Source organism: Saccopteryx leptura, chromosome 8, assembly GCF_036850995.1.
Source record: "Saccopteryx leptura isolate mSacLep1 chromosome 8, mSacLep1_pri_phased_curated, whole genome shotgun sequence".
NCBI lineage: Eukaryota > Metazoa > Chordata > Mammalia > Chiroptera > Emballonuridae > Saccopteryx > Saccopteryx leptura.
The window spans coordinates 42,774,679-42,800,690 of NC_089510.1; the positions used below are offsets into that span (position 1 = coordinate 42,774,679).

A 26,012-nucleotide genomic window follows, 5' to 3' on the forward strand; every position below is an offset into this window, starting at 1 on the left:
TGTAGTTGGCACTCAACAAATATTGAATGCATTAGTGAAAGGAGCTTATAGTACTATGGGGAATGCAAATAATTATATGTAATACAAGGGTGAAAATGATAAGGGCCAAAAGGAGCAATAGATAATGCAATAAATTTAGATTAGAAAGAGATTATTTTTGACTGATGGGAATTCATTTGGAAGAGTGGACATTTTTTTAAACCTGTGCAAGTAAAAGTGCATTTTGTGTAATGGTAATTGAGGTCATAGCAATAGAAATAACTGAGGATAATGCATTAAAATTCTAAAGCAAACATTATGCTAAGTGAAAGAAGCCAGTCACAAATGATGACATAGTGTATGATTCCATTTATATGAAGTGGAGTCCAGAATCAGGAAATCCGTAGAGACAGAGGTAGATCAGTAGTTGTCAGGGACTAGGAGGAAGGGAGAATAGGAGTGACTGCTAATGGAAGCAGGGTTTCTTTCTGGGGCGATGAAAATGTTCTAAAATTAGATAGTGGTGATGTCTGCACAACTCTGTAAACTACTGTATTGAATAGTTTAAATGGGGTGAATTTTATGGTATGGGAATTATAACTTAATAAAACTGTTATTAAATGGCATTGGCTAAGGAGCTCAGTTTTGGGGCATCATTCCGATACACCAAGGTTGCAGGTTCAATCCTGGTCAGGACACATAAAGAATCAACCAATGAATGCATAAATAAGTGGAACAACAAATCTCTCTCTCCCTCTCTAAAATCAATAAATTAAAAAAATTAAACATTTTATAGCAAATCTTTATTTTTTTAGTGAGAGAGATGGACACAAGAAGGGAGAGAGATGAGAAACATCAACTCGTAGTTGCTTTGCTCTAGTTGATCATTGATTGCTTCTCATTTGTGTTTTGACCTGAGGACTCAAGCTGAGCTAGTGACTCATTGCTCAAGCCAGCAACCTTGGGCTCAAGCCAGTGACTTTAGGCTTCAAGCCAGTGACCTTTGGGTTCAAGTCAGCAACCATGGGATCATTTTGATGACTTGATGCTCAAACCAGTGACCTTGTTTTCAAGCTGGATGAGCCTGTGCTCAAACCAGCAACCTCGGGGTTTCAAACCTGGGACCTCAGCACCCCAGGTTGACTCTCTATCCACTGTGTCACCACTGGTCAGGCACAAATAAATCTTAAAATGTAAATCTTTCAAAAATCTCGATGTGTCTATAGAATTTTTACTCAATCTAGTCTTTTAGTTCTGCTGATTGTAATTATAGTATTCCAGCTAAGTTTCAGTATTTTACAGTCTCTTTTACATGGTTACACATGCGTTATTTTATTAGTTTTCTGTAAAATTAAAAATGGTCCTCACTGGGTGCTTCAGTGGATAAAGTGTCAATCTGGTGCACCAGAGGTTGTGTGTTCAACCCCTGGTCAGGGCAGGTACGAGAAGCAATGACTGAGTACAGAACTAAATGGAACAACTAAGTGAAACAAAGAGTTGATGGTTCTCTCTCTCTCTCTCTCTTTCTCTCTCTCCCCCTTCTTTCCTTCCTCCTCCCTCCCTCCCTCCGTCACCTCTCTGTCTCTCTCAAATTAATTTTTTAATTTTTCCATTGTATTGCTTCCTGTCAAGTTCATTAGCTTCTTTCAGATCCTGGAGTTGGGTAGAAAAGCAACTGATACAATGCACAGAGCCTTGGATGGTGGTAAAGAATATCTGGATTCCACTCTGGACTCTGCCACCGAGTAGCTGCACAGCCTCAAGCAAACCGCTTAGCCTTTCTGATCCTCAATGTACTCATTTGTGAAATGAAACCATTAAATCAGATGATCTCCAAAGTCCCTGCTAACTCAAAAAGTTTCTAGTCTTTGAAGAAAGAAAGAATAAATATTTTGGACCAGCTGCTCTACATACTCTGAGGTCCAAGTTCTAGAGGTCACCGGGAAGGCTGGGGCTTGAGTGCTTTCTAAGAAAAGCCGAGGCAGGATCCTCACTCCCTCTCTTGCTCCTTTTCCCATTCTTCCAGGCTCTCAAAGAATATCTGTCCAAACTCTTATTTCCTCAGCTTTTTTATCTTCTTTCTCTTCATTTTCAATCTCTCCTTCGCTCTCCTTCCTTCTTTTTCATTTCTCCACAACTGAGCCCCGTCCCTACAGTCCTCAAGTTCAGACACTTAGGTGGTGGGTAGTCCCAAGGAGTCATTTTTCTTGTCCGGTTCCTTCAGAGCCCTGCCATTCTGCTGAAGACCCTTCTCCAAAAGTGACTTGTTTGTATGGAGAAGAAGAGAGTTGAAAGGCTCTTTGGCATTATGACGTCAGGCTGCTACTTCAGCTTAGAAGAGCTTTAAGCCTATAGGTTGCAATGATTGCATGGGAATAATAGTTTCTCAGTAGGGTTGAGCACTAAAAATTAGATCAGTTGTACTCCTTTTAGACTTTCTTTTCTCCCTGCTTCCTGGGAGAGGAAGAGCAGGTTCCAGGACATATACTGTAGTCTTGTCCCAGTGACCATTTGTGAAAGCTGTTCCTTCAACCTTGTTGTTAGGAATAAGAACAGTAAGAAGTGGCACGTGAACTGATAGGTGGGCTCTGTGCTCAGACATCAGGAGCTTCCACTTCCGGGCAGGATTTGCCACCGCAGCTGGGACTGAGTCAGAAGGAAGATCTTCTGCCTTCTGGTGCTGACTGGCTTCCAAGTCAAGCATCTACCTTTTACCTTTGGAAGCTTTGTCATTGTCCATAACTGAAATTTAAACAAGCAATGTTCATTTTGTTAGTTGCTGTTATGGCCACTTGTACTTGGTGAATTCTTTAATGGTTCCTGAAATTTATAAAATCTCATATGAATATTATCTTATTTTCAGAAATAAAGCCAATTTGCATGTTATTTAAGAAGATAGCTTTGTTATAAGTAGAGGCTTATTTGTTACATTATGAAAGACGATTTGTTGTCAAAATGTTTTGTAACAGAAAGGACCTCAGTGAGGAGAATAAATCACTTATTTGTGTGACAGTGACCTTGTTTATTTTCCATAATAATGCGTTTCTTACAGAAGCCCAGAAAGAAGCAGCTTGGATGACTGTGGGGAGAGAGATGAAAAATTATCCAAGTCAATCAGTTTTACCCGTGAATCCATTAACCGGGTTTCAGAAACAGAGCCAGCCGATGGAAATCTATCAAGAGCGGTTAGTCTGTGATACCTCTTTTAAAATGTTTTTGCTGCTGCCATGTGTGAACCATAAGATAAGATCAAATAAAAATACAGTGTGCAAAATGTTTAAAACTTAAGATATCAAGCTGCTTCTTTATGTGAGGAGAAGAGTTTCAAGCCTCTAAGCAGCAGAGGCGATATGCAGAGGCGGTTCCATTCAGAGCCGGGTATGGTGCAGGGCTGCCAGACTGGGCGTCAGTCTTTTTTTTTTTTTTTTTCTTTCTTCTGAAGCTGGAAACGGGGAGAGACAGTCAGACAGACTCCCGCATGCGCCCGACCGGGATCCACCCGGCACACCCACCAGGGGGCGATGCTCTGCCCACCAGGGGGCGATGCTCTGCCGAGACCAGAGCCACTCTAGCGCCTGGGGCAGAGGCCAAGGAGCCATCCCCAGCGCCCGGGCCAACTTTGCTCCAATGGAGCCTTGGCTGCAGGAGGGGAAGAGAGAGACAGAGAGGAAGGAGGGGGGCGCGGGGGTGGAGAAGCAAATGGACGCCTCTCCTATGTGCCCTGGCCGGGAATCGAACCCAGGTCCCCCGCATGCCAGGCTGAGCCAACCGGCCAGGGCCATGGGCGTCAGTCTTTAAGGGGGTAAACATCAGTACAAATATATGATAGTAAGATGGAGAAATTCATAGTTAGCAGAATTTTTCCCAGAGTAGGTAGTGTGTGTGGTAGACCTTTGTGAAGCTGACAACTAAAGCAGGCACATCCATTTATTAATTAGTTAGTTCCTTCCTTTATGTTTTCAAGTATTGTTACAAGCCCATCGATTTTTTAAAATTTCAATGAGTTTTTATCACTTGAAGTCATTATTATTATTATTATATTCAATTTGACCCTGCTGAGTCCCTTCAGATTGGTTCCTTTGTCCTTTTGAAGTAATCAGTACTCTCTGATGGCTTCCTTTCTCTCTGGTACAAGAACATGTCCCAGGCACACACTGTGTACTCTCTGTCCCAGACTTAGTATTAGCCATTTTTCTAATGAGCCATAGTTCTTCGTGAAGAATGGTGTTTAGAAACCACATTTTGAGGGCCAAAATTACACCTACTATACAGCCTTTGTTCTGATTGGGATGCAGGCTTAGGGCTAAAGCTGAATTTCTTGGTTTGGAGCAGAGCATTGGCTTCGAACCCTACCTCTGCCATTTGCTGCATGACCTTAAATAAGTTCATTTAATTACTTAACTTTTCTAAGCTTTTGTTTTATCAACTCCTGGAAGATGAGGACAAAATTATATCTAGGGATTTTTATAAGGATTGAATGAATTAATATATGTGAAAGTGCTTTGAACAGTCCCAAGCACACAGTAAGTATTCAATAACCATGAGATGTTATAATTGAAGGTGAATCTGTGTGTGACCAGCAGTGGACCTTTTCTACATTTTTTTAGGGAGCTCCCAGCATCTCCTGTGAATAAATACTGGGAAAACATTGGAACAGGCAGTATTTATGTGAAAGCCTACCAAGTTATAACTTGTTTTAGGCATCTATCAAGCATCTATCTCGGTCTGATTTTGTGTTGTGGGTTTCTTGCAAAACTGATCCATTAGAGACCCTGAGGAACTTCCTACTGGTACAAGAGTGGTGATTATAGGTGCTACTTTCTTTGTATGTTTTCACAGAGAAGACCAAACCATTCAAATTTTGGGAGGTGCCTTTGGGAGGTAACAAGACAGGAGATCTCTTGTAGTTTCCTCATCTTCTTACAAAAGTCTGATTTTGGTCCTGGCCAGTTGGCTCATTGGATAGAGCATCAGCCCAATGTGTGGATGTCCTGGGATGTCAGGCACACAGGAGAAGCAACCATCTGCTTCTCTCCCTCTCCCTCTCCGTCTCCCCCTCCTATAGCCAGTGGCACAATTGGTTCAAGAATGGCCCTGGGTGCTGAGGATAGCTCGGTTGGTCCAACGCATCAGTCTCAGGCACTAAAAATAGCTCAGTACTCAAGCAGCAGCCCCAGATGGGGTTGCCGGGTGGATCTTGGTCAGGGTGTATGCAGGAGTCTGTCTTGTCTCCCCTCCTCTCACTTAAAAAAAAGAGAATAAAAAAAGAGTCTGACTTTGAGGACTGAGTTCTTAGAGCTACTAATCTTATTGAGTCTCGCCTACAGTCTTCTTAACAAAATCTTCTGTACCTGCTCTTGGAATAGTTAACATGTTGGTTCTTGCTTCCAATTTTGCCCCTAAAGGAAGTCATATTTTCTCTAAGGAAAGGGAATGAAATGAGAACTAATTTAATATTTTAACATTGATCATGGATTCATTGGTATTTAACAAAGATGTTTCTAGGTTATGGAATACAAGTATATGGCAGTTTGGTTCAATTTTACCTTTTGCATTCAAGTGCAGTATGGTGAGATTCTCAGATGTCAACAAACATGTCACTTTATTTTATTTTTACTTCCAACAAATTAGAAATAACAAAAATAACATTTTTCCAAGATGAAAATAGATTTGTCTTAAGTTATAATGTTAATACTCTGAAAAAATTCAGGACATACAGAAAAGTATACAAAGAAATAAAAATTGTCAAGATGCTAACCACTCAAAGATAGTGACTGTTACTTTTCCTGTAAGTATCTATCTATATAATTTATAATAGGAATTATATCATAATTAGAAACAACAGAAGAAATTTTTGTGGAAACTTACTCAACTTAATATCTGTTAAAGACACCCAAAGCAAGCATATTGCATTGTAATGTGAAATGCCCAAATAAATCAAGTCTTGATTTTAGCATTAACCTCTGCTTGAAGAATCAATCCTCTGACCAGGATAGGCTAATCCTAATTGTGTCCTGAGCAGAGTTGTTGCTCTGCTTTTTGAGTGACCAGTGGAAACCTGTGTGCTCCTTGGCGCTTCTGCTGCTCGGTGCTGCTCAAAAATCTCAAGGGGCAGGAAATGGAAGGAGTGTATCTATGCTTTTGCTCTCTTTCATCTGTTTACATGTAGACAATGCAAGAAAGTGTTTTGCTGTATAGTTTATGTTTTGTACACGGTTTTTTTAAGCCTAATTATAATAGTATTCTACTTGAATACTAGCATAACAATAGCACTCATACTTTAATGCCTAACATTAGATTTTTTTATAGAAATGATGTATCTTTATTAAACTATTCCCAGAAAGTATAGCTATCATCGTATATTTGAATATATTTTATTGCCCAATCCCTTAGTCCAGGAGTCGGGAACCGATGGCTTGCGAGCCACATGTGGCTCTTTTAATGGCTGCATCTGGCTCGCAGACAAATCTTTAATTAAAAAAAATAATGTTAAAAATGTAAAACATTCTCATGTATTACAATCCATTCATTTCCTACCACTCATGTTCATGGTTGCGGGTGGCTGGGAGCCAATCACAGCTGTCCTCTGGGACAACACCAAATTGTTATTGGATAATGCGTATCATACATGGGTCATTGTGAGGTCAAGAAGTAAACTTCCCTCCTTTTAATCAAGTAGTCAGCTAGCTAATTGCAGAAACTCTTTTGGTGAAGAAGATGGCTAAAAGAAAAAAAGATGAGGAGTATCGTACTTTTCAGCAGGAATGGACAGAGGAATTCGCCTTTGTGGAGAGAGCAGGTTCTTCAGTGTGTCTAATATGCAATGATAAAATTGCATTGATGAAATGGTCAAATATAAAGCAGCACTTTGACACATGCCATACTACATTTGCATTGAAATATCCAGCGGGGGACAGCAGGAAGAAAGCCTGTCAAGAGCTACTGTGCAGAGTGCAAGCTAGTCAGCAGCAACTCCGTGTTTGGACCCAACAGGTGACTGGAATTCGGCTAGCTTTGCTGGTGCTTTAGCAATTGTGAGAAACAGAAAGCCATTCACAGATGGGGAGTATGCCAAAACATTCATGCTTGATGTTGCCAATGAACTTTTTGACGACTTTTTGGATAAAGACAAGATAATCAAACGAATAAAAGACATGTCTCTGTCGGCAAGAACTGTTCACGATCATACCATCATGATGGCAAATCACATTGAGGCAACACAAGTGAAGGACATAAATGCAGCACCATTCTTTTCTCTCGCTTTGGATGAGTCAACAGATGTAAGCCATTTATCCCAGTGCAGCGTAATTGCAAGGTATGCTGTCGGTGACACACTACGTGAGGAAAGTCTTGCTGTTTTGCCTATGAAAGAGACAACAAGAGGTGAGGATTTATTCAAGTCTTTCACTGAGTTTGCTAAAGAAAAAAAAAATCTACCAATGGATAAACTTATCTCAGTGTGTACTGATGGTGCTCCGTGCATGGTGGGGAAAAACAGAGGATTCCTAGCGCTTTTTTGAACATGAAAAGAGACCCATCCTAAGTTTTCACTGCATCCTACATCAGGAGGCACTTTGTGCTCAGATGTGTGGTGATCAGCTTGGTGAGGTGATGTCGCTGGTCATTCAGGTGGTCAACTTTATTGTTGCCGAAGCTTTAAATGATCGCCAGTTTAAAATACTGCTGGATGAAGTTGGGAATAATTACCCTGGTCTGCTTCTGCACAGCATTGTGCGTTGGTTGTCAAGAGGGAAGGTGCTCAGCCGTTTCACAACTTGTCTGAGCAAAATTTGGACTTTTTTTTTTTTTTTTAACCGGGACAGAGAGAGAGGGATAAATAGGGACAGGCAGGAACGGGGAGAGATGAGAAGCATCAATCATTAGTTTTTTATTGCGACACCTTAGTTGTTCATTGATTGCTCTCTCATATGTGCCTTGACCGCAGGCCCTCAACAGACCGAGTAACCCCTTGCTCGAGCCAGCAACCTTGGGTCCCAGCTGATGAGCTTTTTGCTCAAGCAAGATGAGTCCGCGCTTAAGCTGGTGACCTTGGGGTCTTGAACCTGCGTCCTCCACATCCCAGTCCAACGCTCTATCCACTGTGCCACTGCCCTGTCAGGCCGGACTTTTCTTGAAATGAAAAACATTGAGCATCCTGAGTTAGCTAACACTGAGTGGCTCCTGAAGTTCTACTATCTTGTGGACATGACTGAACATCTGAACCAGCTCAATGTGAAAATGCAAGGCGTTGGAAATTGGAAATACAGTCTTATTTCTTTTTTTTAAATTTATTTATTCATTTTAGAGAGGAGAGAGAGTTAGAATGAGAGAGAGAGAGAGAGAGAGAGAGAGAGAGAGAGAGAGAGAGAGAAAGGGGGGAGGAGCAGGAAGCATCAACTCCCATATGTACCTTGACCAGGCAAGCCCAGGGTTTTGAACCAGTGACCTCAGTGTTCCAGGTAAACGCTTTATCCACTGCGCCACCACAGGTCAGGCCAGTCTTATTTCTTCAACAAGCAGTGTTTGCATTTGAAAACAAGTTGGGACTCTTCATCACTGACATTGAAACAGGTTGTTTACTACACTTTGAAAAACTGGGAGAGTTTAAAGATGCATGCACAGCAAGTGACCCTGCTCAACATCTTGATCTCCAGCAGCTAGCGGGCTTCACATCTAATCTCCTGCGGTCATTCAAAGCGCGCTTTGGAGAATTTTGTGAGCGCATTCGTCTTTTTTTTTTTTTTTTTTTTGCCCTGACCAGGGAATAAAACCTGTGATGTCTACAAGCCAGGCCGATGCTCTATTCACTGAGCCAACCAGCCAGGGCCTAAATTGTTTATTCTTTTTTTTTTATAGGATTTTTTAAAATTAATTTTAATGGGGTGACATTGATAAATCAGGGTACATATGTTCAGAGAAAACATCTCTACATTATTTTGACATTTGATTATGTTGCATTCCCATCGCCCAAAGTCCATTTGTCTTCCATCACCTTCTAACTGGTTTTCTTTGGAGCGCACTCATCTTTTTAAGTTCATCACCCATCCACACAAGTGTGCAGTGGACAGCGCCAACCTGAGTTACATCCCCGGTGTTTCCATCAGAGATTTTGAGCTACAAGCTGCTGACCTGAAGGCCTCAGACATGTGGGTGAATAAGTTCAAGTCACTGAATGAAGATTTGGAAAGACTTGCACAACAGCAAGCAGAGTTGGTAAGCAAACACAAGTGGAAAGAAATGAAAAAACTTCAACCCGCGGACCAGCTGATTGTCAAAACTTGGAACGCGCTTTCCATCACATACCACACATTGCAGCGTGTGAGTATTGCTGTACTGACGATGTTTGGCTCTACGTATGCATGTGAGCAGTCTTTCTCACATCTAAAGAACGTTAAGACCAACCTACAATCACGTTTAACGGATGGAAGTCTCAGCGCCTGCATGAAGCTTAACCTCACCACATAACAACCAGACTACAAAGCCATCAGCAAAACCATGCAGCACCAGAAGTCGCATTAATGGTAAGAAGTACTTTATTCATCATTGGCTAGCAACAGCATAACAACGTTATTAAAAAGATTTCAGAGACTTATTGTACTTTAAAAGTGTTGGTCTTACATAAAATGCACACATTTACTTGTATTTAGTGTTAAACATATTGTATGGATCTCACGGAATTACATTTTAAAATATGTATTGTTCATGGCTCTCTCAGCCAAAAAGGTTCCCGACCCCTGCCTTAGTCCCTTAACAGCAAAGACAACTATGTTAGGAGTTTGCAGTGAAGTTAGTTTTCCCTTTTAATCCACTATACTCTTATGTGACTTTTATCTCTCTATTTTCTTTCTCTTTCCCTTTTCGTTACTGGTCTTGAGAGGAGGGTGAGTTTTTTCTTTGAGATGATGGGCACTGTCTGGGGAAACTAATTGGATTTTATTCCTCTGCCTTGCCTACCCCAGAGAACCAAGTGTCCATTATTTTGTTCTTCGCCCCCATCCCTGTGCTTAAGTGATTCACATGATTAACTCTCTGTGATTTTCTATATGATGTTCTTCAATAGTTGATTGTTCATTATTGTTTAAGAAGATGACTTTAGAATAATCTATATTATTTACCAGTATTTTATGGACTGAATTGGAAGTGTGGTACAAACATAACAAACACATTTTTCAAAGAACAATATTTTCAAGTGTCTTTATTATTAAAACTATCACTATAAAATCTAAGCCTATAATCTTTTTTTTTTTTTTTAAACTGGATTGTTTGCCTTTTAGGAGTTAGAGAGAGAGGAAGCTCAAACTGAGAAACAGATCAAAAAGAGTCCTTTACTAACCTCAGAAAGGAGGTTAAGGAGAGTGCCATCCAAACCACCGGACTTGAACAAAAACGAGTATCTTTCTCTGGACAAAAGCAGCACTTCAGATTCTGTGGATGAAGGTAAAGAATTTCTTATAAATTTTAATAAAATTTCAGGTATGTCTTTTAATATTAATCTTTTTATTAGGTGCAGACTGAGAGTTTACTTGCGCTAGATATGGTCTCACTATAAAGAACAACAACAAAAAAAGACGGAAGTTAATAGAATACACGGGGAAGAGGCTGCTAAATCATAAGTCATCCTCATTTTCCAGAAGTCTGGAATTTGAAAGTCCCCATCACATTTACCTTTTAAAATTCTAAGCCTTAAGTAAATGGAGATGGAGCAGAAATGGAAAAGCAAAACTTAATAAAAATCTGTTACATTATAATTATACTTTCTTCTAACCACCAAAATCAAGAGAAAGAGAGAGAGGGAGAGAGAAGGAGAGAGTGGGAAACAGAGAAAGATAGGGGTGAAACTAGAGAAGAAAAATAAAAAGCAGTTACTTAAAGGAACTATAGCAAATCATGTTCTCTCTACTTTCTCTTAAGTTAGTACCAATTACCTGGGGCTTGTCATACTTATTAAGTGGGCATTGTAAGGAATTTTTTAAAACTGTAAGATTATTGACATTGAAGCCACTGGAGTAGGGAGACATTGGAAAAGATGGTGATGACTACTTCCAAGTTTCAGGAATGGAACAATGTCTATATTTCTATGCCTGCTTTCCTACTATCAGTGTTTAGTATAGTACTGGGGACCTGACAGTGGTTTCGAGCTGTAGGACATGATGTATGTGTGGTCCAGGTGCTGTTCAGGTTAGACCTGGTTTGCAAACCCCTGAAGTCTTTTCCAAGTGTGAAAAGCAGATACATGAAAATCCAAACTAAAGCCCAGTTAAATCTAACTCCAATCCAAATCAAGTCCAAATCTGAAATCAAATCTAAATTCAGCCAAACCAAGACCAATTCTACAAAAACCCAGTCCAAATCAGCTTAGACCTTGTTTTGGGAACCCTGAAGTATCTTTAATAAAACAAAATTCATGCTCTTAAAAATGTCAATAAAAACCCACTATTTTCTAGAAATCACAGACTGCATTAAGAAGACAGTTGTTGGCCTTGGCCAGTTAGCTCAGTGGATAAGAACATCAGCCTGGCATATGGACGTCCCGGATTTGATTCCCAGTCAAGGCACACAGGAGAAGCAACCATCTGCTTTTCTTCCCCTCCTTCTCCCTCTTTTCTTCCTCTTCCCCTCCTGCAGCTAGTGGCTTGATTGGTTCAAGCATCAGCCCCGTGTGCTGAGGATAGCTAGTTGGTCCAAGCATTAGTCTTAGGTGCTAAAAATAGCTCAGTACTGGAGCATTGGCCCCAGATGGGGTTGCTGGGTTGATTCTGCTCAGGGCACATCTGGGAATTTACCTCGCTATCTCCCCACCTCTCACTTAAAAAAAAAAAGAAGACAGTTGTTGAGTTCTTTTGAAAACATAGTCGAGAGGAAGTAATTTTAAATGGATCAAACCCCATAAATGACTAGACTCCTAGTGTTCCTACCCTTCATACTTTGGTAGACAGCAGGTTTGGATTAGTAATTCCCTGCCTGGCTGATTTTAGAAAGATCTACTGTGGCACCCAGTGGCCAGATAGGTAAGTGCCGCCAAAACAAGGATTCTTTTTTCCTCTTTCAGTTGCTCTTCTACATATAAAAATAGTACTTCACAAGTAGTTTCCTTATTGAGTTCCCATTAAATTAACATTAACGATAAGTTATATAAAGGATAACATTTAAACTCACATAAGCTGTTTCATATCTAAAAATAAAGAAAGAATAACAGCGGTATAGTTGCTGTATTGCATGCAAGCCCTGATCACATTTTGCTCTTTGCTGATGTCCCTTGAAAGGTACTGTGTGGCTTTGCAGCAGTAATAGCTTCCATGTAACATTCAGCCTCCTGTTTGTGCAGGTTTTCCTGAGAGTGTATGGGATGACTTTTTTCTTAATTGATGGTCACTGATAACAAATCAAGGACTCCTATTGTTTTCCCTAAGCGGGTTCTAAAATCTCAGGCTTATCAAACAGATGAAGTAGGTTTTATAATGAATCTGGGTTTTTTTTGTTGTTGTTTCTGAAAGTTGTGAGGCTATGAAGATGCTTGAAGTCCATGAATTGGGGAGATGATGAGAAAGGTCAAAAGTAGTAAACCATCCCAAGGAATTTGGAAATGTGCATGAGGATACAGAGGGAGCTAGGAAGATGGCCGATTACTTTAAACCAAGCCTCACTTTATTTAAAAAGATAGTATTTTGATCTGTTTTGAGCAGGCTGAGTGAGAAAAATGAGAGGATTTCTTTCTTACCACATATAGCCTATAATGTTTGGGAGGGAGACACTGGGCTATTTTGATATGGAGACTCCTTCTATTCCCATGTGAACTTGAGAGGAATCAACAGAGCAGAGCATCATGAAATAGCCTCTAGCACAGGCCCTCTGATGTGGAGTTTACCTGCAGCCCAGATGGGGAAAGCCTAGAATCTGCTTTGACTGGCTTCTTTTTAATGCTCTTCTTCTACACTAGGCAGTTTGGGCCCACCCATCGTGGAGGGTGCCTTTTTCAGTGATATTTCTGTATTGCTGGAAATGAGTTCCGGACTTCCAGCTGCTGAACAAAATGCTAAGCATTGTGTTTTAATCTGGTAAACCATGCTACTAACTTGGAACTTTGATATATAGTAACTCATAGGACAATCTACAGAACTGTGTTTCTCTAGTCTAGGGGGTTGTCCTTGGAGACTTTCCTCAGCTTACAATATTTGCCCACTTTGGGAAAGAGTTCCGAGCATCTGAGAAGTCGCTGGGAGTTTCCTGGCAAATAAAGATGCATTTACACAATGTATTCACATCCACAAGTACAAGAAAGTTGTAGTGTTTTCAAGGATATAATATTTCCGTTGTTTTCAGGATTCACTTCTTCCACCTGCCCCTGCTCTGTCATGCTGTGAATACTGCTCTGTGATCAGCTGCCCTCCCCCCTCCCGGGGGGTGGGGGTGGGGGAGTAGCGCCTTGAGTGGAAGTTGACAAACTGGCTCGTGGCATGAGATATCTGGGCTGTGTGGTGTATTAGAAGTTAAGTTTAGGCCCTGGCCGGTTGGCTCAGCGGTAGAGCGTCGGCCTGGCGTGCGGGGGACCCGGGTTCGATTCCCGGCCAGGGCACATAGGAGACGCACCCATTTGCTTCTCCACACCCCCCCCCCCTCCTTCCTCTCTGTCTCTCTCTTCCCCTCCCGCAGCCAAGGCTCCACTGGAGCAAAGATGGCCCGGGCGCTGGGGATGGCTCCTTGGCCTCTGCCCCAGGCGCTAGAGTGGCTCTGGTCACGGCAGAGCGACGCCCCGGAGGGGCAGAGCATCGCCCCCTGGTGGGCAGAGCGTAGCCCCTGGTGGGCATGCCGGGTGGATCCCGGTCGGGCGCATGCGGGAGTCTGTCTGACTGTCTCTCCCCGTTTCCAGCTTCAGAAAAATACAAAAAAAAAAAAAAAAGAAGTTAAGTTTAGTTTTGTATAGTTGGGGTAAGAAGTTGACATGACAGAGTTCCCTAACCAAAGTGACTTATGCCGAGATGGAAGCTAAGTTAGACAAAAATTAAGTAAGGGGAGGAGTGCTTAAAAATAGTAAAATTTGAACCGTGATCTACAGCTGACAGAACAAGATGAATTAGAGGCAAAACCATGCAAAGAGAAACAGGAATCAGAATATCAGGTGATGCTTATTCATTATTAAAGGTGAGGCAAACAAGTAGACCTCTGAGGAGAGCCAGAGAAAAAGCTGTGAAATAGTCTAGCCCGTCAGGTAAGCTGCCAAACGGGGGAACACTGGCACTATTACTCGAGTCAGCTTTTTGAACAACACTCTCAGATTGAATGTGGTTTTTCAGGTGTAAAGAAAACCCTCAATCTGAGTGAAGAATACAGCAGGTCACCAATTTTTAGAAAATGGGAGAAGATTCAACAAACTGTCCTAGTTACTCAGTTAAACTCCAAATCAGCTGCTTTTCTTGCATACCTACCTATACATTTTTCATTCACCTTCAAAACACTATCAACATATGTTTCAGTTTTATTCCTGTGCATGTCCTTTTCAGATTTATCTGTCTCACTTTTCCCACCATTCCCACTGGCCACTTTCAAACTGATGTGTTTGAAATGGCATTTCTCCTTTACTGGAAATGGTAACCTGCTACTATGTTCCTTCCCCCTTTTAAAATAGCAGCTGCTGCCTGATCCGTGGTGGCGCAATGGGTAAAGCGTCGACCTGGAATGCTGAGGTCGCTGGTTCAAAACCCTGGGCTTGCTTAGTCAAGGCACATATGGGAGTTAATGCTTTCTGCTCCTCCCCCTTTCTCTCTCTCTGTCTCTCTCTCTAAAATAAATAAATAGAATCTAAAAAACAAACAAAAAACACTATTTAAAAAAAAATAGCAGCAGCTGCTAGCTGTATATGTCACAGCAATGCTGTTGGTGATGTTACTAGGATAGGAGGCTTTAAAATATCATTAATTTCATACATAAATAATTCCAGATTAATAGTTTATTTCATGACCTTACATCTTTGAACAGATCTACATACAAAAGGTATTATTGTTAATTACCTTAGTGATACCACAAATTCTATTTTGTCAGTTATAATACAGAACAGTTTATCTCATAAGGGAGCTTAAATGAAATATGAAAATATTATATTAAAATTCCTATATGAGTGTAATTTTTTTCCTTCTGAAATGTGAACAAGAAATTTACTTTTGAGAAACGACAGTTCCAGGGCTCCTTAGAGAAATGGCTGATTTTAGGGCTGGGGTAGGGAATATACAGAATGAGCCTGGAGCATCTTATAGTGCCAGAAAATAAACTACTTCAGATAAAAGGGAGGCAGGACAAAAGGACACAAGAGTCAACCTGAAAGAGTGCCTAACGGCCAAATAAAAAAGTTTAAGCAATGAAATAAATAACTGTAGTATTGGATTATAGAATAGAGAATAAAATAACTATTCCTGAGTTTATACTGATATAAATGATTGAATAAATACATAATGCAGGAGAAAGCACAAATCTTCCTCACAGATTTCCAAATAATATATGTATATAGATACCCCCCCTTCCAGGAGGTGGAGCTTAATTCTCCTCTCCTCAAGTATGGGTTGAACTTGGTGACTAATTTCTAACAAGTCGAATATGGAAGGGGGAAAATAGTACCTCTGCAGCAGAGAGACCTGCCAGACACCACGTTCAGCAAGGTTAGCGTCATCACAAGTCAGGCCGATATGTGTACCTGCTGAGTGATATGAAGGGCACTTCACCTTTGTGGTGTTCTTCCCCCAAATCCACAACCCTGGTCTAATCGTGGAAAAACCCCAGATGAACTCACATTGAATGACAGTTTACAAAATATTGATCAGTGCTCGTCAGCTGTGTTAAGGCCATTAGAAAAAAAGAAGGAGGAGGAGGAGGGACTGTCATTGATTGGAGGAGACTAATGAGATAACAACTGAATGCAGCATGGTATTCTGGGTTGGATCCTAGTACAGAAAAGGACATTACTCCAGGCAGGGGGGATTAAAGCTTAGTTTAGTTAATTGTACATGTAAAAATACTCAAAAACAAGCCTGACCAGGCAGTGGCGCAGTGGATAGAGCATAGGACTGGGACATGGAGGACCCAGGTTTGAGACCCCGAGGTCGCCAGCTTGAGCGCGGGCTCATCAGGTTTGAGCAAGGCTCACTAGCTTGAGCCCAAGGTTGCTGGCTCCAGCAAGGGATTACTCGGTCTGCTGTAGCCCCCCGGTCAAGGCACAGATGAGAAATCAATCAATGAACAACTAAGGAACTGCAACGAAGAATTGATGTTTTTCATCTCTCCCTTCCTGTCTGTCTATCCCTATCTGTCCCTCTCTCTGACTCTCTCTGTCTCTGCCACAAAAAAAAAGTCAGAAAATATGGTTGCAAAGTCAAAGTCCTATAAATAAAAATAGACCCTAAGATATTTTTAGTGTTTTCAATAGCCACTTAATCAAAAATAGCTATTTAATACTCACCTTATGCCAAGCTCATAATGTACATTGATGTTTAAAATCTACATAGTCCCTACTCACATGGAACTTAGAGTTCAGTGCAGGAGGGAGACAATAAAACAAGTCAGTAAGCCAACAAAAATGTAATTACAAGTTGAGATGAGTTCTTTGAAGGAAATGGGCAGTATCAGTAGAATCACCTGTAGTTGTTTGCTTTCTTTATGAATATCTGAATTATTTTTACAATGAACATAGATTACTTCTGTTAGAAGAGCTATATATCAATCCTAATTGGGAAGCTGCCTCACAAAACCTTAGCACATTGCCTATCTTCAGTGATTCATTTCTATGCCAAAGGAATCATTATTTGAAATTGTAGTGAGTAGCTTTTGCCTGTATATAGTATTGTTGCAAGAAGAAGGTACATCAATATTTACTTGGTATCTCTATGCCCTGTGCATCTGTGGCAAAGTGGAGAGACATTGATCATTTAATGAGGGGGAAAAAGCAATAATTGGGATGAAGACAGAGCTAGACGAGTTTTTCTGATTCTTAGGCCAGTCTTTGCCTTTCCCAGACTGCTTCCCGTGGTGTAATATTGACAGATGCTTTGCACAGATCATTTTTAGAGCTTGATTTCTGACACATGGGGAGCTTTGGTTGCAGTTTCTGTTCTGTATTGATGAGGTGTAATCCTTGAAATAAGAAATAACCCTAGTCCTGAAATCAGTAAAATTTCATATTGGATTGCTTTACCCTATTTCCTTTCCTTTTTATTCCTAGCTGTCTTTCCTTTTCTTTCCTTTTTGATCCTTCTAAGTTAAATTCCTGAAAGTATAAAATAGAGGTTAAGTTTGTGTGCTTTGGAGCTGAAGTGAATTCAAATTCCAGTTCAGTCATTTACGAGCCACGGAGCTCTGGCGAGTCTCCCAGTGCCTCAGTCTGCTCATCTATGCAATGGAAATGGTGACACCGCTTACCTCACAGGATGAGTGCATGTGTGTAAGGTGCTAGGATATCTAGCACATAACACCAATTTAGCATTTTAATAGTGTTCTGAGTGTGCTGATCACTGTAATTATATTTACAAACTATTTTGTATCAAAAACAAAACAAAACCTTAAAATTACCTTTCCTTTTGGTTGTTTTTGTTTGTTTGTTTTCTTCCCCCCAGAAAATATTTCTGAGAAAGACCTTCATGGAAGACTTTACGTCAACCGTGTTTATCACATCAGTGCTGACAAAATGTTTGAATTGCTCTTCACCAGTTCACGCTTTATGCAGAAATTTACCAGTTCTAGAAATATAATAGGTTGGTTCTTGTATTCTTATCTAATGATAAATTTGGGAGGATTTTATTATCTTTAGAGGGTTGAACTTATATAAATTGATTTATGTTGTTGGGGGGAAATTAGGTTCTGATTTGGTTTTGGTGATATATAAACTAGTGTGTATGTGTTTTGGTTAAAGTTACATGTAAACAATAGGGTTGTCCAATTAGTCAGATCCTACCTACAATTAAGTTCAGACCCTTTGAAAACTAAAACTGTATTTATTAATGTAGTAGTTCTCTTGGGGGGCATTGTGGAACAGCTGGATGCTAGTAGAGTGTATGTTGGTACAGTCAGTCACTTTGCAATATGATTTGGCAGAATCCATTAAAACCATTCATATGCATTTTTCTGACTCAGCAATTCTACTGCTAGGCATATACCTTTCAGAAATGGGTACATATGTACTCTGAATGACATGTACTATTATTCATACCAGCATTATTTATAATACCCCAATACTAAAAAAAAGCCCAAATATCCACCAGTTTTAGTACAAAAAATTATTATTATGCATAGTAGAGTAGCAAAGCAATTTCTGATAGCTATTAATTGAATCTTGAGATTATATTAAGAATTTTATAGTTTTAAAAAATCATTTTTTTCCTGTTCTTTCAGTTTTGAAAAAGTGGAATATCTGAAGGATCTAAATCTTCCTTTTCACTCAGTAGCTTATATGTAACTTACTATATCTGTTCTGAATATATTTTATATTTTCTTGCTATTTATGTCTACCTGAGAACTTGATATTTCAGAAGAATTGAATACATCACTTCTCTTAATTTTCTAAGACAGTGACTGTTGATATGGCACTGCCATTTTTATGGTGGAAAAGGTCTATGAGGAACTAGCATGGTATTCCTAAATGAAAATTGGTTTTTGAATCACAACTACATTTAGTGTTTGATATCACATCTGGTTTACATATGAATGAATAAACGTGCTACCTGATGTTATAAATGACTTTGGGAAGTAAAAGCTTCTGGCTAATTATAAATCTAAACAGTTATAGCCATATTGCTCTTTAGACCTAGAATTACTCAGAAGCTTTTCTCTAGAAGAGGTGATGTGTTTATGATTCTATACCTTTATGCTATCTTTTGAACTTGTTACATTGTAACCCTTCTTGATAATGGGTTTCAAAGGCTTCTTTTAAAAAACATTATGAAGTTAATAAAAAATTTTTCACAGTCAATTATTTGTAGATTTAATCTTAATTCAGCACTAAAATGGTTACAACTGGATCTAATTATTTTTTTTAATTAGAGAGCTTTTCAATATGTATTCATTTAAGTCCGTTTACAGTTGTGTAACTACTTCTGTATTGCAAAGCTCAGTTATGTCTTTTTATTCAACTTTTTAACTTTGAAAATATGTAAATCTTCAAAAAAAAGTTACATGAATAGTATAATAAAACTCATATACCCATCACCTAGATTTACCCATTTTAAAAACTGTGGTAAAATGTATATAACATAAGACATAGCATTTTAACCATTTTAAAGTATACAGTTCCATGGTATGAAGTTCATTCACATTGCTGTGCAGTCCTCAGCACCACCCATCTCCAGAACTTTTTCATCTTTCCGAACTGAAACTCTGTACCTATTAAACAATAACCACCCATTTCCCCTCCCTTCCGGCTCCTGATGACTACCTCTCTATTTTCTCTTTCAGATGAGATTGGGCGTGTTCAGGGTGGTATGGCCGTAGACTCTCTCTTTTAATTGGACTACTCTAAGTACCTCCTATAAGTGGAATCATACTACATTTTTCCCTTTGTGACTGGCTTATTTCACTTACCATAATGTCTTCAAGGTTTATCCATGTTTTACCGTGTGTCAGAATTTCATTCTTCCTGAAGGCTGAGTAATATTCCATTATATATATATATACCACATTTTGTTTATCCATTCATATATTGATGGAGTTTTGAGTTGTTTCCACTTTTTGGTTATTTTCAATAATGCTGCTGTGAATACTGATGTACCAATATGAGTCGCTGATTTCTATTCCTTTGGGTATATACCTAACAGTGGAACTGCTGAATCATAAGGTAATTCTGTGTAATTTTTTGAGAAACCGCCATACTGTTTCCCATAATGGCAACATCATTTTACATTCCCACCAGCAATGCGTAAAGGTTCCAATTTCTCCATATCTTCACCAACTTGTTATTTTCATTTTTTTTCTTTTGGTGATAATAGCCATTCTAATGAGTTTGAAGATTCACCAATTTAAAACTTAATTAGATCACAAGATTCTTAAAGTACTCTTGCCGAAATTCCTGATTTTTATTACTTTAACTAAAAATGGCTCCCAGGGTCTCTTTTTCTTTTGTTGTTGTTTTTCTATGCTGCTGCCATTTTTTTCTTAAAATTTTATCCCAAGTTTTATAGCGTGTTGAGTTTTATACCATGCTGAGGTATTGGGGAACTTGATTATTCCAATGTATTGTTGATTACATGATATTTAGTAGACTTGATGGTAACATTGGTGAAAATACAAATGTAACATTGGTAAAAATACAAGTGGAAAACACTTGTCTTTTATCCTTGTTGACTGTTGCTTTGATGAATAGTTTACAGTTTTAACAGCAGAATACAATATCTTTAAATTCTATTGCTGATTCACAATGAATTATTTGTATAATTTTTCTGAAACAGGCTGATGTATGACCAAAGTAATCTTTGAAAAGTATTTTAAAATTTTATGTCTTTCATGTAACAGAATTTTATAGCAAATTTGGATAATACATTTCATGTTTGTGATGTTGCTTTTTTAATTTAGTTGTAAGATTTTCCCAGATACTCAAAAGACAGCTTCAGAATCCCTCATTAAAACCCTAGACCTAGCTGTATGAAAGAAATTAAGTAAAATTGCATAGGTCATAATGCTTGGCTTCATTCCCTTGATGATTGGTAGCGCGTTAGATCAAGGCTCCTATATTTTAGGATGTTGGTAAATAGCAGCCAGACATACTAGCCCAATTCCATTTGTGCTAACAGCATTAGATGTAGATCTTTGAATAGAGTTCATGATACTGTTATCTATACTTTCTTAGTCTTTGGCTTGTAAAATGACCTTTGCTGTATAGTGCTAGGTTCTAAAGATATATTTATATTTCTGTTCAAAGTGTGTTGTTGCTAAGCAAATAAGAGAGAACTTTGACAAAGGTCTTGCCATAAATACAAGGAAATTATTCAATAGCTGTGCTGTATAGGTTATATAGTTATTTATATTCGATTATCCCCTCCTTAACTAAAGATTTCAGCAGATAAGCCATTAACATTACATTATTTCTCATTGACATGATTTCTCTGCAAGTTGGGATCAAGGCCACGTTGTTGCGTAATGACAAATGTCTTTCTAGGTTTTGTCCTCAATGATGGGAATGCTGAAGTGTTGTTCTGTTTAGTTTGATAAGGCTAGCGCCATTACTTCATAGGTACTGGGACTTTAAAAAGAATCCTACAGATGAACCAACTTTTAATTTTATCTTCTAAAGAAAAGTGAAAAGTGTATTAATAGACAACAATTTAGAAGTAAATAGATCAGAGATGAGGTATCGGTCATATATAGAAAGAGTGTCTAACATTTAATTTCACTTTTGGACTGGTCAAAATAAAAATGTAAATAATTCAAAAACTACCTCTTTGATTCTATTTCAAGTCATACCCTTCAGATTTCTAGAACTAATTAATTTTGTTTGCTGTGATTAGATGTAGAATCTACCTCTTGGAACGTGGAACCTGGAGGTAATGAACTGAGAAACATGACCTACACTATAATTCTTAATAACCCACTTACTGGGAAATGCACCACTGCCACTGAGAAGCAGGTATGTCTACTGTCTGTATTTTGCAAGAATCCTGCGCGTGGGAAGAGAAAAGGTACCTGTCCCAGTCACCAATACAAAGCAATTTCAACAAATAAGTGGCATGAACAGAAAGGGCGGAGAAACTGTTACAGGTTAAAAGAGAGTTAAGAGATGTGTCAGCCAATCCTAATTCAAACAATCCAACTGTAAAAAAATAAGTTTTCATGAGATTGAAGAAATGATTTTTTTTTGTGTAATGGTATTATAGTTATATTTTAAAGAATATTTATCTTTTAAAGAGACATACTGAAGAATTTATAAAGAGATATAGTTACATGCTTATTGATGAAATTCTATGGATGGCTGGGTTAAGCCCTTAAAAGTAGTCTAGCCAGGCAGAAGATTGCAGGGGGTGAGGAGGGAATGCAGTAGGGATACAGAAGAAATAGGACTAGGCAGGAGTTCAAGTTGTTGAAGCTAGGTGATGAGCTTATGAGGTTCATTATACTTCATTTCTACTCTTGTGTATGTTTGAATCTTTTTTAAAAATAATAAATGGTTTTTAGAAAGAACACATAGAATTTTTTTTTTTTCTGTATTTTTCTGAAGCTGGAAACGGGGAGAGACAGACAGACTCCCGCATGCGCCCGACTGGGATCCACCCAGCATGCCCACCAGGGGGCGACGCTCTGCCCCTCCGGGGCGTCGCTCTGTTGCGACCAGAGTCACTCTAGCGCCTGGGGCAGAGGCTAAGGAGCCATCCCCAGCGCCCGGGCCATCTTTGCTCCAATGGAGCCTTGGCTGCGGGAGGGGAAGAGAGAGACAAAGAGGAAGGAGAGGGGGAGGGATGGAGAAGCAGATGGGCGCTTCTCCTGTGTGCCCTGGCCAGGAATCGAACCCAGGACTTCTACACGCCAGGCCAACGCTCTACCACTGAGCCAACCGGCCAGGGCCAGAACACATAGAATTTGATTGCAGAATCATGTTAAGGGTTCAAGTCAAATAACTGGATGGCTGCCGTGACATATGGGGAAGAGATGATAAGATAGTTAATGCTCAGCTCTGTGCCAGCATGGCACTGTTTTATAGTGGAGTTTGTGTGTGGCCAGTTTGTGTTGAAGTATAGGGTATCTGTTGTGCAAATAGTTTGAAAATATCTGTTAACATCTGAACTAATTATGCTATTGTAGTTTTGTCCGTCGGTGTTAGAAAAAGGATTTTAAAACGTTTTTCAAAAAATATTTCAAATAATTAAGAAATGTTTGATACTTTAGTATTAGAAATTTTTTAATAACCTTAGAGGATAGGTATAAAACATATGGTTACAATGAGAAAGAAATGGCCAGCAATCACTTTAAATACTGTTTAGGGAAAGGAGTGTTCTGTTTGGATGCCTGCTTCCTTCACCTTTTTATTTTCAGTTGCACATTATATTTATTTATTTTTTAAAACATTTTATTTAGAAAATTAAAATTAACAGGGTGACATTAATCAATAAGAGTACATAGGTTTGCCCTGGCCGGTTGGCTCAGCGGTAGAGCGTCGGCCTAGCGTGCGGAGGACCCGGGTTCGATTCCCGGCCAGGGCACACAGGAGAAGCGCCCATTTGCTTCTCCACCCCTCCGCCGCGCTTTCCTCTCTGTCTCTCTCTTCCCCTCCCGCAGCCAAGGCTCCATTGGAGCAAAGATGGCCCGGGCTCTGGGGATGGTTCTGTGGCCTCTGCCTCAGGCGCTAGAGTGACTCTGGTCGCAACATGGCGACGCCCAGGATGGACAGAGCATCGCCCCCTAGTGGGCAGAGCTTTGCCCCATGGTGGGCGTGCCGGGTGGATCCCGGTCGGATGCATGCGGGAGTCTGTCTGACTGTCTCTCCCTGTTTCCAGCTTCAGAAAAATGAAAAAAAAAAAAAAAAAAAGGGTACATAGGTTTGAGGTAAAGGTTTCTATAGCATTTGACTGTTGATTATGTTATGCACTCTTCACCCAAAGTCAAATCATTTTCCATCACTGTATTTTTGCCCCTCTTTACAACTTTCCTCTCACCACCTACCTCCCCCACGTTCTGCTCTGCCTGGTAACCAGCACTTCGCTTTTATCTATGTCCATGAGTCTCAGTTTTATATCCCACCTATGTGTGAAATCATACAGTTCTTAGCTTTTTCTGATTTACTTGTTTCACTCAGTATAATGTTCTCAAGGTCCATCCATGTTGTTGTAAATGTCACTATGTCATCATTTCTTATGGCTGAGTAGTATTCCATTGTATATATGTACCACATCTTCTTTATCCAATCCTCCATTGAGGGATACTTGGGTTGTTTCCATGTCTTGGCCACTGTGAATAATACTGCAGTGAACATGTAGGTGCATGTGTCTTTACGTACCAATGTTTTTGAGTTTTTTGGGTAGATACCCGGTAGAGGATTGTGGGTCATATGGTAGTTCTAGTCTTAATTTTTTGAGGAACCACCATACTTTCTTCTGTGATGGTTGTACTACTTTACTTTCCCACCAGCAGTGAATGAGGGTTCCTCTTTGTCCACAGCCTCTTCAACACTTGTTATTACCTGTCTTGTTGATAATAGCCAACCTGACAGGTGTGAGGTGGTATCTCATTGTAGTTTTGATTTGCATTTCTCGAATGGCTAGTGAAGATGAGCATCTTTTCATATATCTGTTGGCCATTTGTATGTCTTCTTGGGAGAAGTGTCTGTTCAAGTCCTTTCCCCATTTTTTAACTGGATTGTTTGCTTGTTAGTTGCTAAACTTTGTGAATTCTTTAGGTATTTTAGATATTAACCCTGTATTGGAACTGTTGTTTGCAAATATCATATCTCATTTAGTTGACTGCTTATGTTCTGTTATCAGTTTCTTTTGCTGTGTAGAAGCCTTTTAGTTTGATATAATCCCATTCATTTATTGTTGTGTTACTTCCCTTGCCTTTGGGGTCAAATTCATAAATTGTTCTCTATGGCTAAGTACCTGTGTTTTCTTCAGATCTTATATTTAGGTCTTTGATCCATTTTGAATTAATTTTTGTGCAGGGGGACAAACTGTAGTCAAGTTTTATTCTTTTACATGTGGCTTTCCAATTTTCCCAGCACCATTTATTGAAGAGGATTTATTTTCTTTATCGTGTGTTTTTGGCTCCTTTAAGATGATTTATTATTATTATAAAACCATATATATATGTGGTTTTATTTCTGGGCTCTCGCTGTTCTATGGTCTGTATGCCTTGTTTTCTGCCAATACCATGTTGCTTTGATTATTGTGCTCTGTAGTATAATTAGAAGTCAGGTAGTGTGATACCTCCATATTTATTCTTTATCCTCAGGATTGCTTTGGCTATTCGAGGTTATTTATGGTTCTATACAAACCTGGTGATATTTTTGTTCTATTTATTTAAAAATGACATTGGGATTTTGATGGGATTACATTAAATTTATATATTTCTTTGGGTAATATGGCCATTTTAACTATGTTGATTCTTTCAATCCATGTACATGGAATGTTTTTCCATTTCATTGTGCCTTTTTCAATTTCTTTTAATAATGCTTTGTAGTTTTTAATATGTAGGTCCTTCACATTCTTTGTTAAATTTATTCCTAGGTATTTTTTGTTGTTGTTGTTGCAGTTATAGAAGAATTGTGTTTTTGAGTTCATTTCCTGAAGTTTCATCATTGGCATATAGGAAAGCAATAGACTTTTGTATATTGGTTTTGTATCCTACGACTTTATTATATTAGTTTATTGTTTCTAATTGATTTTTGGTGGAGTCTTTGGGGTTTTCTGTATATAGGATCATGTCATCTGCAAAAAGTGACATCTTTACTTCTTTTCTGATATCAATGCCTTTTATTTCTTTCTCTTGTCTGATTGCTCTGGCTAAAACTTCCAGAACTATTTTGAATAAGAGGAGAGAGTAGGCAGGCTTGTCTCATTCCTGATTTTAGAGGAAAAGTTTTCATTTATTTCATCATTTAGTATGATATTAGTTGATGCTCTGTCATATATCGCCTTTATTATGTTGAGGTACTTTCCTTCTATTCCGATTTTATTGAGTGTTTTAAAACATAAAGGGATGTTGTATCTTCTCAAATGCCTTTTCTGCATCTATTGATAGGATCATATGATTTTTGTCCTTTATTTTGTTGATGTGGTGTATTTTGTTGATCGATTTACATATGTTGAACCATCCTTGTGCTCCTGGAATGAATCCCACCTGATTGTGATGTATTATTTTTTAAATGTGCTGTATTCAATTTGCTAGTATTTTGTTTAGGATTTTTGCATCTATATTCATTAGAGATATTGGTCTGCAGTTTCTGTTTTTTTGTGTTGTCCTTGCCATGTTTTGGTATGAGAGTTATGTTGGTCTCATAAAATATGTTAGGGAGTATTGCTGCTTCTTCTATTTTTTGAAAGACTTTAAGAAGGATAAATACCAAACCTCCTTTGAAAGTT

General features: G+C 39.1%; 1 protein-coding gene across 2 annotated transcripts in view; it reads left to right on the plus strand.

Moving 5' to 3' along the window:
• GRAMD1C (GRAM domain containing 1C) overlaps positions 1–26,012 on the plus strand; it is a 107,909-nt gene that overhangs the window by 61,461 nt on the left and 20,436 nt on the right. For both annotated transcript variants that reach the window (XM_066347398.1, XM_066347397.1), the window contains 4 exons: positions 3,032–3,164; positions 10,254–10,416; positions 17,574–17,711; positions 21,453–21,571. In XM_066347398.1, coding sequence (XP_066203495.1) covers positions 3,032–3,164; positions 10,254–10,416; positions 17,574–17,711; positions 21,453–21,571 — 553 coding nt within the window. The remainder of the gene's footprint in view (positions 1–3,031; positions 3,165–10,253; positions 10,417–17,573; positions 17,712–21,452; positions 21,572–26,012) is intronic.